This window comes from Solanum verrucosum, unplaced genomic scaffold (assembly GCF_900185275.1).
Source record: "Solanum verrucosum unplaced genomic scaffold, falcon-dt-bn FXZP01000229.1, whole genome shotgun sequence".
In the NCBI taxonomy this organism is placed as follows: domain Eukaryota; kingdom Viridiplantae; phylum Streptophyta; class Magnoliopsida; order Solanales; family Solanaceae; genus Solanum; species Solanum verrucosum.
Genome location: NW_026020011.1, coordinates 5,249,489 through 5,262,460, shown reverse-complemented (window position 1 = coordinate 5,262,460; position 12,972 = coordinate 5,249,489). Strand labels below are relative to the sequence as shown.

At 33.5% G+C, this 12,972-nt stretch overlaps 2 protein-coding genes across 3 annotated transcripts in view; both read left to right on the top strand.

Annotated features, from left to right (window-relative positions):
- LOC125820422 (enoyl-CoA hydratase 2, peroxisomal) overlaps positions 1 to 9,663 on the top strand; it is a 48,831-nt gene extending 39,168 nt beyond the window's left edge. The window contains exons 2-12 of one of the 2 annotated variants that reach the window (XM_049499851.1): positions 5,066 to 5,133; positions 5,226 to 5,248; positions 5,510 to 5,615; positions 5,986 to 6,056; positions 6,273 to 6,345; positions 6,971 to 7,010; positions 7,300 to 7,372; positions 7,449 to 7,599; positions 7,832 to 7,902; positions 9,152 to 9,325; positions 9,413 to 9,663. In XM_049499851.1, the coding sequence (XP_049355808.1) occupies positions 5,071 to 5,133; positions 5,226 to 5,248; positions 5,510 to 5,615; positions 5,986 to 6,056; positions 6,273 to 6,345; positions 6,971 to 7,010; positions 7,300 to 7,372; positions 7,449 to 7,599; positions 7,832 to 7,902; positions 9,152 to 9,325; positions 9,413 to 9,500 (933 nt within the window). In that variant the 5' untranslated portion in view covers positions 5,066 to 5,070 and the 3' untranslated portion in view covers positions 9,501 to 9,663. Of the gene's footprint in view, positions 1 to 4,874; positions 5,134 to 5,225; positions 5,249 to 5,509; positions 5,616 to 5,985; positions 6,057 to 6,272; positions 6,346 to 6,970; positions 7,011 to 7,299; positions 7,373 to 7,448; positions 7,600 to 7,831; positions 7,903 to 9,151; positions 9,326 to 9,412 lie in introns of those variants that run through there. The other variant, XM_049499852.1, reaches the window with a different exon arrangement.
- On the top strand, positions 94 to 3,777 carry LOC125820418 (L-ascorbate oxidase homolog). Its single transcript, XM_049499847.1, has 8 exons — positions 94 to 301; positions 400 to 509; positions 1,487 to 1,757; positions 2,009 to 2,120; positions 2,210 to 2,555; positions 2,632 to 3,000; positions 3,098 to 3,176; positions 3,267 to 3,777. The coding sequence occupies exons 1-8, from the start codon at positions 167 to 169 to the stop codon at positions 3,477 to 3,479; spliced, it is 1,635 nt and encodes a 544-aa protein (XP_049355804.1). The 5' UTR covers positions 94 to 166; the 3' UTR covers positions 3,480 to 3,777.
- Positions 9,664 to 12,972: the final 3,309 nt, after the last annotated feature.

Genomic DNA, 12,972 nt, shown 5'->3' with positions numbered 1-12,972 from the left:
TACCCACTTAACTTTTAACTATTTGTACACCACTTATAAATATACACATATGTCTTCATCTTCATGTCCACTTTAATTCCCTCCTAATCTTTAACAACTTCTAATATCATTTTCGCAGTTCAAACTCTAAAAACTTTTTTTATAGTATTAACATACAAAGAAAAAAATGCCGCTAAAAGGAGAGTTAGCGGTGTTTTTGGTGACGCTACTTGTTGTGAACACAATAGCAGAGAGTCCTTATAGATTTTTCGAATGGAATGTTACTTATGGAACGATTTGGCCTCTAGGTCTTCCTCAGAAGGTCGGTTTCTTTAATAAAAAAAATATGTTATTTTCAGTAATATATGAAAAAAATTGTCATTTTAGTTATTTTGAGATTATTTTTTTTTGTGTGTGTAGGGAATTCTGATTAATGGGCAATTTCCTGGTCCTGATATTCATTCTGTCACAAATGACAATGTTATTATCAATGTCTTCAACAATTTGGATGAGGATTTTCTTATTTCCTGGTAATTTTCCTCCTTTATTTGTTCATCGTTTGTTCCTGACATCATTAATGTCATGATGCCTCGCGAAAACATGAACATGAATTGTTGTTGTTCATGTTTTGGTTTGGCTTCGCGAGGCTGAGACATTGATATGTCACGACCAACATAAATATGTTGGAATTGATACTATGTTGAATACTAGTTTTCTCGAAGCTTCCTCTTCATATCTCGTTTAAAGATGTTATTTGATAATGTTTGTCTAACAAACTCCCTTGCTAATTATAATGAACATTTAAATATATGTCTTACATTCATTGATTTCATTACGTGTTTAAGTTTACTTATCTAGTTCATTTTTCACTAGTTTTGAGCCATCCATCAAATTATTTTCGAATTACTAGCATCGATATCGATGTAATCAAGATTCAAAGAATATTGTATTGATCCAATGTAGGAAAAGTTGAACAATATTTTGAATTATTTGTAGTTTGTGCAAGTCACATGTTGTACGAGTGTTTAAATTTTTGAAAAACTAGACAAAGAGTAGGTAATCATGTGAAGTGCATGTGAATAACATAAGTAAAAGCAAAATATGTCCACATTTTCACTACACCAATATTTTTAGTTTTGAATTTAAATAATAGCACTAACAATGTTTATAATATTATTTGAGAATATTGAAGTCTTTGTCCAAACTTTTTCGAAAAAAATAAGTGTTTTTGTATAGTAGCAGAAACTATTTTTCTAAAAGCTAAAAAAAAGTAGCTTCTCCCAAGAAATACTTTAAGAAACCTTGGTTCATGAGCACAAATCACAAAGCGACTCATTCCTTCCTTGTGGAGAATGAATCGAGGCCTGAAGTTAGTTCGTCAAGCAAGAATGCAAAAACATCATATATTATTAAGTCTCCATCTATTCTGTCGTGACAATATTTATAATTGTGAGATTAATTAGTCTAACACAAACTGTTACTTAATACGTTTCGAAATTATATATAGGAATGGAATACAAAATAGGAGAAACTCATTTGAAGATGGAGTATGGGGAACAACATGTCCAATTCCACCAGGGAAGAATTTCACATACATTTTGCAAGTAAAGGATCAAATTGGCAGCTTTTACTATTTCCCTTCAACTGCATTCCACAAAGCTTCTGGTGGTTTTGGAGGGTTCAGGATCCTCAGCAGGCCTGGGATTCCTGTTCCTTTCGATGAACCTGCTGGCGATTTCACCGTCCTTATTGGTGATTGGTACAAGAGCAATCACACGGTATGATTACTAGACTCGTTCTCGTTATATATATAAACTGTTGAATCCCCTCGTAAAAGTTTAGTGTTAAAAGGTCAAGTAATGGATAGTAATCATAGGTCCTATATAATGTATTGTATCGTGTCAAAGTCTTGGTGGACAGACTTACCTAATACCTGCGTTGGTGAGAGGTGTCGAGGTTTCTAAGCTCACCCTTACACCACGGTTACAAGAAGAGATATTTGATATGTATACTTCCATTTTTTATGCAGTACTTGAAATCAATACTTGATAGAAACCACAAGTTGCCTTTTGTTGATGCTCTTCATATCAATGGTCATGGTCCTCAAGGCCCTAATCGCGCTGCCTTTACAGTTGATCAAGGTAAAAACAATTGCGATTTTTCTTATTTATATGAAGAATATCAAATGTTGTGATCTAACAATGAGTATTATAACTCTGTATATATACAGGGAAAACTTATAGACTGAGAATATCAAATGTTGGATTGGAACATTCACTCAACTTTCGTATCGAAGGACATAAAATGAAATTGGTGGAGGTAGAAGGAACACATACAATGCAAGAGACATATTCCTCACTCGACGTTCATGTTGGACAATCCTACTCTGTCCTCATCACAGCTGATCAAACTCCTAAGGACTACTACATTGTTGTTTCAAATCGTTTCTCGTCTATTCTCCTTACTACCACCGGTGTACTTCACTACAGCAACTCTAACCAGGAATTCACTGGCCCGCCCCCTGGTGGTCCAACCATCGAAATTGGTTGGTCTCTCACCCAGGCCCGTTCTATTAGGTGAGACTTGAGAGTCATCATTTTTTGAGAATGTCAATCATGTTGTGTGCTTTCTTAACTTTGGTACTTGTTTTAGGACCAACTTGACCGCGAGTGGACCAAGGCCAAACCCACAAGGATCATACCATTATGGTATGATCAACACAACTAGAACTATCAGGCTCGCGAATTCTGCTGGACAAGTCAATGGCAAGCAAAGATATGCTGTCAACAGTGTGTCCTTTGTGCCAACTAAAAGTGGTACTCCCCTCAAGCTTGCTGACTACTTCAACATTGGTGGATTTACCCCCGGAAACATACCTGATGCCCCCACCGGTAAAGGAATTTACCTCGACACATCTGTTTTGCAAACTGATTACAGGACATTCATTGAAATTGTATTCGAGAACAAGGAAGGGATCGTTCAGAGTTGGCATCTTAACGGCTATGCCTTTTGGGTAGTAGGGTAAGTATACGAAGAAAAAAATACACGACTCGTTTCTTATGTTATGCAGTTGTATGGATTCATTCTTAATTAGGTTCTATCGATATTGTTAATGCAGCATGGACGGAGGAAAATGGAGTCCAGCTAGTAGGGACCAATACAATCTTCGCGATGCAGTTTCAAGAATCACAACTCAGGTAAGATTGAAAAAAAGAAGAAGATAAAACAGAACTGATATGTTACTCTGCCCTGATATAATGAGAACGAGAAATTGTTGCAAAATGCAGGTGTATCCCAAGTCATGGACAGCAATATACATTGCATTAGACAATGTGGGAATGTGGAACCTAAGATCAGAGTTTTGGGCGCGACAGTATCTAGGACAACAGTTATACATGAGGGTATACACAACATCAACTTCTTTGCGCGATGAATATCCCATTCCAATTAATGCTCTTTTATGTGGCGATGTGGCTGGTCGACCTAAAAGACCACTCTAAGACAAGCTGCAACACTCATGAAAATCATAGGCCAAAGTGAAAATTAAGAGAAGAAATTGACTTACATACACAAAACAACCTCAGAGAACAAAGATTATTAGGATTGAAGTAAAAGCTTATTACTTGTCCTGTTTAGTTTACCACAAACTAGTTTGAATGACCTTAACTCAAGGTCCTATTCTTTCTTTCTTCGTTTCGTTGTATCGAGTTCCATCTTCATTGTTTTAATTGTCTTAAAAAACAATAATTGAATTGTTCGTTTTCATATCAATGATCATAACTATGAGCTGAAATTCATGCTATTTTACGTTTACCTCCTTTATTTTTACGACTAGAAGTTATGCTAACATATCGTTGGAAATAAAACATACTAGGAGAGATACAGAGAGGGGTTCACAAATTAGTTTCTACTTCCTAAACTAAGAGATACAAATAGCGTGGAGCATAATAGTCTATAGTTTCGTTTTTGCTGAGCCTGATTTTCTATGGCATGAATGTCTTTGATTGAATGGAGACAAATATATAAAATGCATGAAATAAAAATGTTTGTATATCACTAAATAGCCATATACTTGACTCATCTCGCAAATTTCCTTCTGATCCGATAACTGATTAGGCGGGAACAAGATTTGAACCTGCAACTTTTAGGTCATGGGGCTAATGAGTCAACCAATTCCTCTACCCCGTTGTTCTACTAAATTCCAACTTTAAAACTGCTTCTACTCTAAACTACTATACACTTGTTCAAGTTGTGGATCTCCTTCATTAGCTTTGAAATAATGTTGCTATTAGTATCTTAGAAGCCCTAGTGCTTGTAAGGAATAATACTTAAAAGCAAACATTCAAATTTGATTTCGGTCGGCAAGCAAGCACTTCAACTTTGAAGCTGTACATTTAGACACCTCAACTGATGACTAAACACTACAACTCGTCCTCACTATGTTTCATAGATACCTGACACCGATGTAAATTTGCTAATTTTTTTTTTTTTTTATATACGTAAATCATGAACATATTTTAATTAAGCACTTGAACCCACAATAATATATTGTTATTAGACACTCTTTGATAAAAAAAAAAATTATGTGTGTTTACAGGGATCCACCACATAAATAAGATAATCACTATCTAAACGTGTTATTTAACTTGATTTCAGTTGACATATATGCCCAATACTTCTTATTTAGTTGAGACAAATTATCTCCGAATTAGTTATTACAAGATTATTATTTCACTTTAGTATGAGATAAAAATAAAACTATAATCTGAGATAACTAATTTCAACATAATATATCTCATGTTTTATCTCATCCCCAAACTAATTATTCTTTATAACTCTTATCAAACAATTCTTAAATTTATATAAAATTAAACAAGCAGTAATCTGATTTAGCTAAAAGTCAAATCTTGATTTTACTTGGACAAGTTAATGTCGCTATCTGCTAGAAATCTGAGAAAGCTGTAAGCATTATCTATCAACCTCGATCGTCGTTCCAAATCCATGACCAATTTTTTGTTCTGCTAAAAAAAAGCAACTAAAAAAAGTTCGTCTTGTTCGAAATTGGGGATTTTTTTTCCCTCAAAAGATTCAATGGCAGGCTCTGGAAATTCTGGAATTGATCCTGAATTAGTCATTTCCCACAAATTTCCTGAGGTTTTTGATCCTTTTTCCTTTCTGGGTTCTCAATTTTTTTGATTAATTTCGCTTAATCTCGTTACTAATCTTGGTTTATTTGGTATTTGCAGAGCTTACATACTTACACTGAAAGGTACTGTTACGTTAATTTTAATTTCTTCAGTTTACTTTTTCATTAAATGATTAACTTTTGGGATTAGCTAAAGATTATCATTAATCGGGATAAACTGTATGATGCATTTATCGAGTTTAAATTCTGAATCCGCCTATGTAATTTGCACTTTTCGTGTTTAATTTTATTGATTCGAGTAAATGGGTGTGCTTGAATGCAGGTTGTGTAGTTAAATTTTGGATTTTTATTTGGTTTTGTGATGTTGTTGTTTTATGATATTAGGGATGCTGCTATTTATGCTCTTGGTGTAGGAGCATGTACAAAGGATGCTATTGATGATAAAGAACTTAAATATGTTTATCATCAAGATGGGCAGGAATTTATTCAGGTATTTTTTATGGTAGGAACTGATGAATTTTTGTGTAGTTGGACATGGTTTACGTCGAACTATAGACTAGTGATGGGTAGGTGAATTTTTTTATCTTCGGAAAGGTTTAGGTACATTTTACTGGGACGTACTTGTTGCTAATGATTTACTATGTCTAGTAAATATCGAAAGGTCATACTTTGAGTAATTGTTCATCCTTAACGGCTTTGCTGTACTTGCACATAAAAGAAGGGAGTGTATGCACTTTATTGGCGTAATAGTTAATGACTAAGTTATACTATCCAGGACTGCAAAGGTTTAAGAGATGAAATGTAATTCGTTTCTGTAATTGATTTGCATTTTTTTTGCTTGTGGCCTTTTATCTTTGTAGGTCTTGCCAACTTTTTCGACTTTGTTCACTGTTGGAATTCCTTCTCAAATGGAGCAGCTTCCAGGCTTGCTGTAAGTAGAACACATCCTATTTTAGTTTTGGTTGGGGGCAGGATCCTTTTGTATGGTATCTAATTTTCTTTAAAGATGCATTATTATTGCTTCTGTTTCTCCATGTATTTAATGAAATGATAAAGAAAGAAAAGTTGTGTGTTCTTCTGATTAGAATAGAGATGTAATCTGCTTAATATTAGCTAAAGAACATTGTTTCTGCTTTCGTTTTGCTAGATTTGATCCACGTCTTCTACTGCACGGCCAACAATACATTGAAGTCTATAAGCCACTTCCTTCCCATGGCTGCGTAAGTGTCTGGCTAAATGCCTTAAATTATCTAGCAACACCATGATTTCTCTCTTAAATTTACATGCAAAAGGTATTCCACGAAGATTGAAGATCGACAGTAGTATGGGAGTGATTTTTCTTCGATAACTATTTGAAGCAATTTTTCTTTCACAGATGTTTTCTTGTGAAAAGATTTTTCCCCGCGCAATTAGTTATAACTTTCTTGCACAGATGTTCTATCCATATAATAGCACCATTCTATCTACAAACCTCAGCTTTCATTCCCAAAGCTCATATATTTACATGTATTAAGCTTATACATATCTTATATCCTTGGCTTTCATCCAACTTTTGGATAGTGACATTTGGTTAACTTCTTGTATATGTATATCCGCACCAAAGCTTATGTGTTTTCACTGTTATTTCAACAAATCCTAGTACCTGGACACAATGAAACATAGTTGAGGGCAGTGGAGCCTTCTCTTGGCAGCACTTGAAACATGACTCTGTTTAAATTATCATTATAGTTTTGTGTTGAAAGAATACATCTTGGTCTTTATTATTAACCTTAATTATCTTTATCATTCCCCCCTTTCTTTTATTAGTCCAGATGAGTTATTTCCTTGATCTTCTTGTTGTGGCAGATACTAAATAAAACGAGTATTGCTGGATTGCATGATAAAGGTATGATTATAATTAGTAAACATAAATAACTATGCAGGAACTTAAATAAGTTCATGTAATATTAAATTTGGAGAATTGAAGAAAAATATAGACTGTTGTATGAGAGGCATTTAAGTTTGAGGTAAATGGTCTATAAAGTGTATATAATTTTGAAACTTTACCTTTTTTCTAGCTAAGGCATTTTGGAAATAGATTGACAGAAATCAAAATGATATTCTTTCATTGCTTCTGTGAGATATAGCAATGAAAAGACGAGATATGTGAGTTTCAAATTGTTGATTTGCAACAGGTAAAGCAGCCGTTCTTGAAGTAGAAATTGTGAGTTACGAGAAAGAATCTGGTGAACGGCTATGCATGAACCGGTGAGTTTTAGTTTAACTGATATGCCTAGAGCTATTATGTTAAAGTTAACAGTAAACACCACAATACTACTTGCAGCTTGTCTATCTACTTGAGGGGTGCTGGTGGGTTCTCAAAGTCATCTCAGCCTTACTCGTACTCCAGCAATCGTAGTAATCAGTCTGCCTTTCCTAAAATTCCCAAAAGCCAACCCTTTGCTGTATATGAAGAATGTACGCATGCATCACAGGTAGGTCACATGAGTTGCCTATTGTCTTCTATGGTTAATTATTACACAAATGTAAATGTCAGTATCGGTACCTTGAATGCTATGCTTATATTTACTTGAGATGTGTAGGACTATACCTGTCAAAGGCATGTTAATTAGTTCTGATAATTACATTGTCTTTGAGGGTTCGAAAATTCTTTAGTTGTACTTGTTTTCATTGATTTTTTTTGACTTCTCTATTGCGGTGATGCAGGCTTTGCTGTATAGGCTATCTGGTGATTACAATCCATTGCATTCAGATCCAAAGTTTGCAGAAAGTGCAGGGTAATCTACTATGAGCAACTCTATTGAACTCTATATACAACTATTATTATAATTTATGAACAACACATTCTGATCTTTGCCATTAACTTTCATGTTCTTTCATCCTTGAGATACTTAGTAGTTAGTAGCAATGTTTGCTAGTTATTGATGCTTATTAAAGTTGTGTGATATTAGACATGGACCACCCGTTGTTTGCACTAAATATAAAGAAAATTCATTTGTCGAACTAGAGATGCTGCTTCCTTGAGTGTGAAGCATATCATGTGGGAACTTGCAAGTTTTGCTATTTTTCCCGACTTCTAGAACGAAATATCACCAAACTTAAACAAGTTTTCTTAACTGGAAGTATGATTAAGGTTTACAGCTATTAAGTTGTTAAGAGAGGTAATCTTTTTGTCCCTTCAGCTTTGCCCATATTAAATGCTGATGCAGTGAGCCTAGCCTGTGGACTAGGTGAACAGAAAATAAAAGGGAAAAGATTTAAAGAGTTTCCCAGTGCAATATTTTGTGATAGTGTTGTTCCCCAGTGTCTTAGGCCTAACTCCCCTGCCCCAAAATAATTTCTTCCAACAACTGTAGTAAGTAAAAAGAACGCACTCCCAACCTAAGTTGGTCGGACTCTCCAAAAATGATGCCGCACCTGTGTCGGATCCTTCAAAAATACACTATTTTTGGAGGATCCAACATTGGTGCGGCATCATTTTTGGAGAGTCCGACCAACTTAGCTCCTAACCATCTTTAGACTTCAGTTTTCTTCTGGGGCATACCCCTGAAAGATGAGTCCTTTGGTGGAAATGCATGTTGGAATGTAAGTGGAAAAACTAAAAACTTCAAATATTTGAAATCTAAACTTGGATATGGTGCTTAGACCTAACTATACACGGCTTGGTAATTTCAACAACCATATTACTGTCCATCTCATAATATTCATGGTTTTAACAAGTGGAGCTCGACAACGCCCTTGGTTGGAATATTTGTAACTCTAAGGACATACCCTGATCCATAAAAGTGTTTCTTTTATTTAAAGATTTATGTTCTTTTTGAAGTGTCAATTAGCTCTCTTTTTCGCAAGTACATCAGCTGATGGATTTATTTTTTCTTCTGCAATGCTGAAGTTGAATTTGTCACCCTTATTATATTTCTAGTTCTAGTGGATCAATATCATGTTACTATCTTTTCTTTCATCTGTTTTCTTGCATGTACCAATATTAGTCTCTGCAATCTTATTTCTTTCGATATATTTGCCTAGATTTTCTCGTCCAATACTGCATGGGTTGTGCACACTTGGATTTGCAGTTAGGACTATCATTAAATGTATTTGCGGTGGTGATCAGAACACGATAAAGAGTGTATCTGGCAGATTTCTACTACATGTCTATCCAGGAGAAACTTTAATCACCGAAATGTGGTTGGAAGGATTGAGGTATGTGAAATTAGTACGTCGTTTACTATATGATTCGTTCTATCTATTGGTGTTTAACAGACTAAAAAGGCCAGTTGCAATGTGCAGAGTTATCTATCAAGTGAAGGTTAAGGAACGTAACCGGGCAGTGCTTTTTGGATTTGTGGATCTTGATCGTTTAAGTTCATCTCTGTGAGTGATTGTGGCGCGCTCATGAAGGAAATAATGCGTTGTATAATAATTTTAATTCGTATTTTAAGCTATTTATAGACTCTGGATCATATTAAGTTTCATTTCTGAGTTCTCATGGTACATTCCTATGGAGAAAGCTTCATTATGCAGTAATCTAAACTACCATTCCTTTTGCTAAAGTTTAAATTTTTACTATACCTATTTGTCACTATCTATTATGACAGTGTAATGTTCTTCTTTCTGATTGATTTTTGGCCTTCAATATCATTTGCTGAATGTGATGGTTGAAGATTAGGGTCGAATGTTAGTAGCAGGGATGGACTCTAACAGGGACAGACCTACATAGAGTTCGCCAGGTGCTCGAGCACCCATTAACCTCGTCTCGAAATATATATATTTATGTAAAAATTAAGAGGTATTTGTATAAAATTAGCATAGAGCACCATGAACAAATGATCTGATTGGTCCATTGACTCTTGGGTGGGTAGTTAAGACTCTTTTAGTGTTGTTGAACTTGAGTTTGAATCTCATTGTTAACATGTCTTTTTATATTCTTCCTTCTACCACTTTCAGAGCACCCACAACCTTAAAATCTTAGATCCGCCACAGGTTAGTAGGTAGCCCAGTGTAGTCTCCCGTTAGGTGAGAGAGGCAAGAGACTAGCCCCATATTAGTAGTAGACTAGTAGTACTTAATAATTACATAGTTTCTATCGGAAGTGTCTTATCATATCCACATTTCACTTGTGGGATTACTCGGAATAGGTTGATGATGTTGGTAGAAGCTCCCTTGGGGGCATATATAGCTCTAGATTATCAAATTCATATGAACCTAATACTTTTGATGCAAAGTATAAATTTGTGTAATTTTTTCTTAATTGTATATATGAACTTGTAACTTTAATAATGTAAGAATTGTTATGTGGTAATTAATAATAAGTGATTATTTATGCAGTGATTTAGTACAATATAAGGATATATAGTAATGAATGATGAAAGAATTGTTAAGTGGTGATTAATGATGAAGGGATTATTGTAATACAACACTAATTACTTTAAGAGCATTTTCGTCTCTGATAATTCAATCTCAGAGTTAATACACGTATTCTTATTTCATATTATCCCACATAAGATAATACATCAAATCATGTGATTATTACTTTATTATAAGCAGGCCGAAGCCATAATAGTAATTATAAATACAGTAAAATTCAATAACCTTAGTTTAAACTCTGTGATGATATTATAAATTCAACTAATATATACAAATAACTTATTTAAAACTCTATAAACAAAAAAAATAATTATGGTCCAGAATCCACACACAAAATGGTTTGTGTTATGGTGGGCTTAAACGATCACCAAACACTCGAACATGAGAACAAGAAGTCACCCAACAAATGAAAAAGCTGAAAAGGGGAAGGGAAGCCAAGAGCCAAACTTTCAAAAACCTAACTAACTCAGCCTCGTCTGAATCTTATTTAAACTATGAACATACTTCTATTTATAAGATATAAATTCTAACCAAACGATATAAAAGTTATACCAAAATTTAATCTCCTTATTCAAGCAACCAAACATAAAATTACTTGCATCTAAATCTAATAAGGTGATAAATTCTCCAATTTTATCAACCAAACTAGCTCTATATACTAGAAATAGTTGCTACCAAACCAAAAATCAACAAGATAGGTACTCAAAGGGAGATATACCAACGTACTCAAAGGGAGATATACCAACCCATCCTCAAAAATTCAAAAAAATTCTTTATTTTTTAAAATTTCGCATCAAATTAAACTAAAACAAACAAATTAAAACGAAATATAAAATAATTTGGGTAGGTAGGGACTTAATTATACTCATCACATAGTATGACTACTACAACTAATATGTAAAGCATTTAATTTGGTCTGCTTTAATTAGAAAGTAGACTAAGAACCATAGCCAATATACTTTAATGGAAATGTCAGATATCAATCATGAGCCTACTCTTTTTTATTTTATTTTATTTTATTTTTCCTTGCACACTAAAATAATCTTCATAGTATAATGTAAAATGTGAAATCACTCACCTGCACCATGTGTGCTCAAAAGTCTGTTGCACCTTCCAAAAATGGTGCTCTACTACATTGTCACTAGTCGGTATTTGATTGAGCACAAAATTATTATTTTTAAAATTATGAAATAAAATATATTTAAAATATTTATGTAACTATATATTATATATTTCTATTCACATAGATTATAATTAAGTTGTTTGGACATTTTAAAAATATTGTCAAATTCGTATTAAATCCTTTAAAAATACACTATTTTGGAGGATTCAACATACACCCGTTGATATTTTTAAAGAGTACAGAGCAAATTATAGCAAATAGGAGCAGGTCATATGATGCCTTATTTTACTTGGGTCAATGTCAAATATTATGTTATATACCTCAAGTTTAAGCTTATAGTATACCATATATATAGTAATTTAAAAACTAGATATAACATTTCATGAGAAGAAGAATTAGTAATTTGAAAAAATAAAACATATATTAGAGTATCTATTATATTATAACATGTTAAAATACACCATTGATATAAAACTTGATAAATCATTTTGTATGAAATGCCATAAGAAAATAAACACAAACATAAAAAAACCAAAATTGAAAAGAAGAACAAGAAGAAAAATATTTTTTTTAACAGAAATAACTATTAGTTGAGTGACCTTTTGATAAATCAATCCGAACTTTGCCTCATAAGAAGCAAAAACATCAGATTTACTCATATATATATGAGTATGTAAAGGAGGTAACAGATATACCAAAAAGTAGGGTTTTTAGATTTTTTAGCGAGACATCGTGAAGGACGGTTGTTTTTGGACAACTCAGTGCATAAACCATCTCGAATTTATGAAGGTTTAAGGATTAATGCACATTAAGGTGGTGTGATGTAAATATATATATGCAAGTATCAATAACTCGAATCTATGACCTATAAATCGTACAACAACAATTATGTGGTCATTGCTCCAAACAAACACACATTAGTGAACTTGTTTTCTAGCTTCAAGGGAAAATATGTGTAAATTGGATTAAATGAACAAAAAATTACTGAATTAAAGAAAGAAAATATGAATTTAATAGTACAATAACAATATACTCAGTGAAATTATACCGATAAAATTTGATATAAAATGTAAACAAATCTTACCCTATACCTTGTAAAGATGGTTTACTTCAAGAAAAAAACAAAGAGAAAGTCATGAATCTAATAAGAAGATAATAATAAATTTCATCTTCAGATCCATGACCTTGACTCTGATACTACTTATTATTACAATTGAACACTTACCATCATATCAAAAGCTAGAGAGCGATTAATTCTCTCTATATTGCTTGATGCATCATGAGGGTTTTACAAAGAGAAACCAACACAGCTCTATTGGCAGTATGCCCACCTCCACACTAATCTTGCTTTCCTCCTCCT

What these genes read in the sequence shown, in the direction of transcription:
- LOC125820418 (XM_049499847.1), top strand. Translation starts at nt 167, where the DNA reads ATGCCGCTAAAAGGAGAGTTAGCGGTGTTTTTGGTGACGCTACTTGTT. An exon ending in GAGGATTTTCTTATTTCCTG is followed by an intron (nt 510 to 1,486) that starts GTAATTTTCCTC and finishes AATTATATATAG; the next exon opens with GAATGGAATACAAAATAGGA. An exon ending in TGCCTTTACAGTTGATCAAG is followed by an intron (nt 2,121 to 2,209) that starts GTAAAAACAATT and finishes GTATATATACAG; the next exon opens with GGAAAACTTATAGACTGAGA.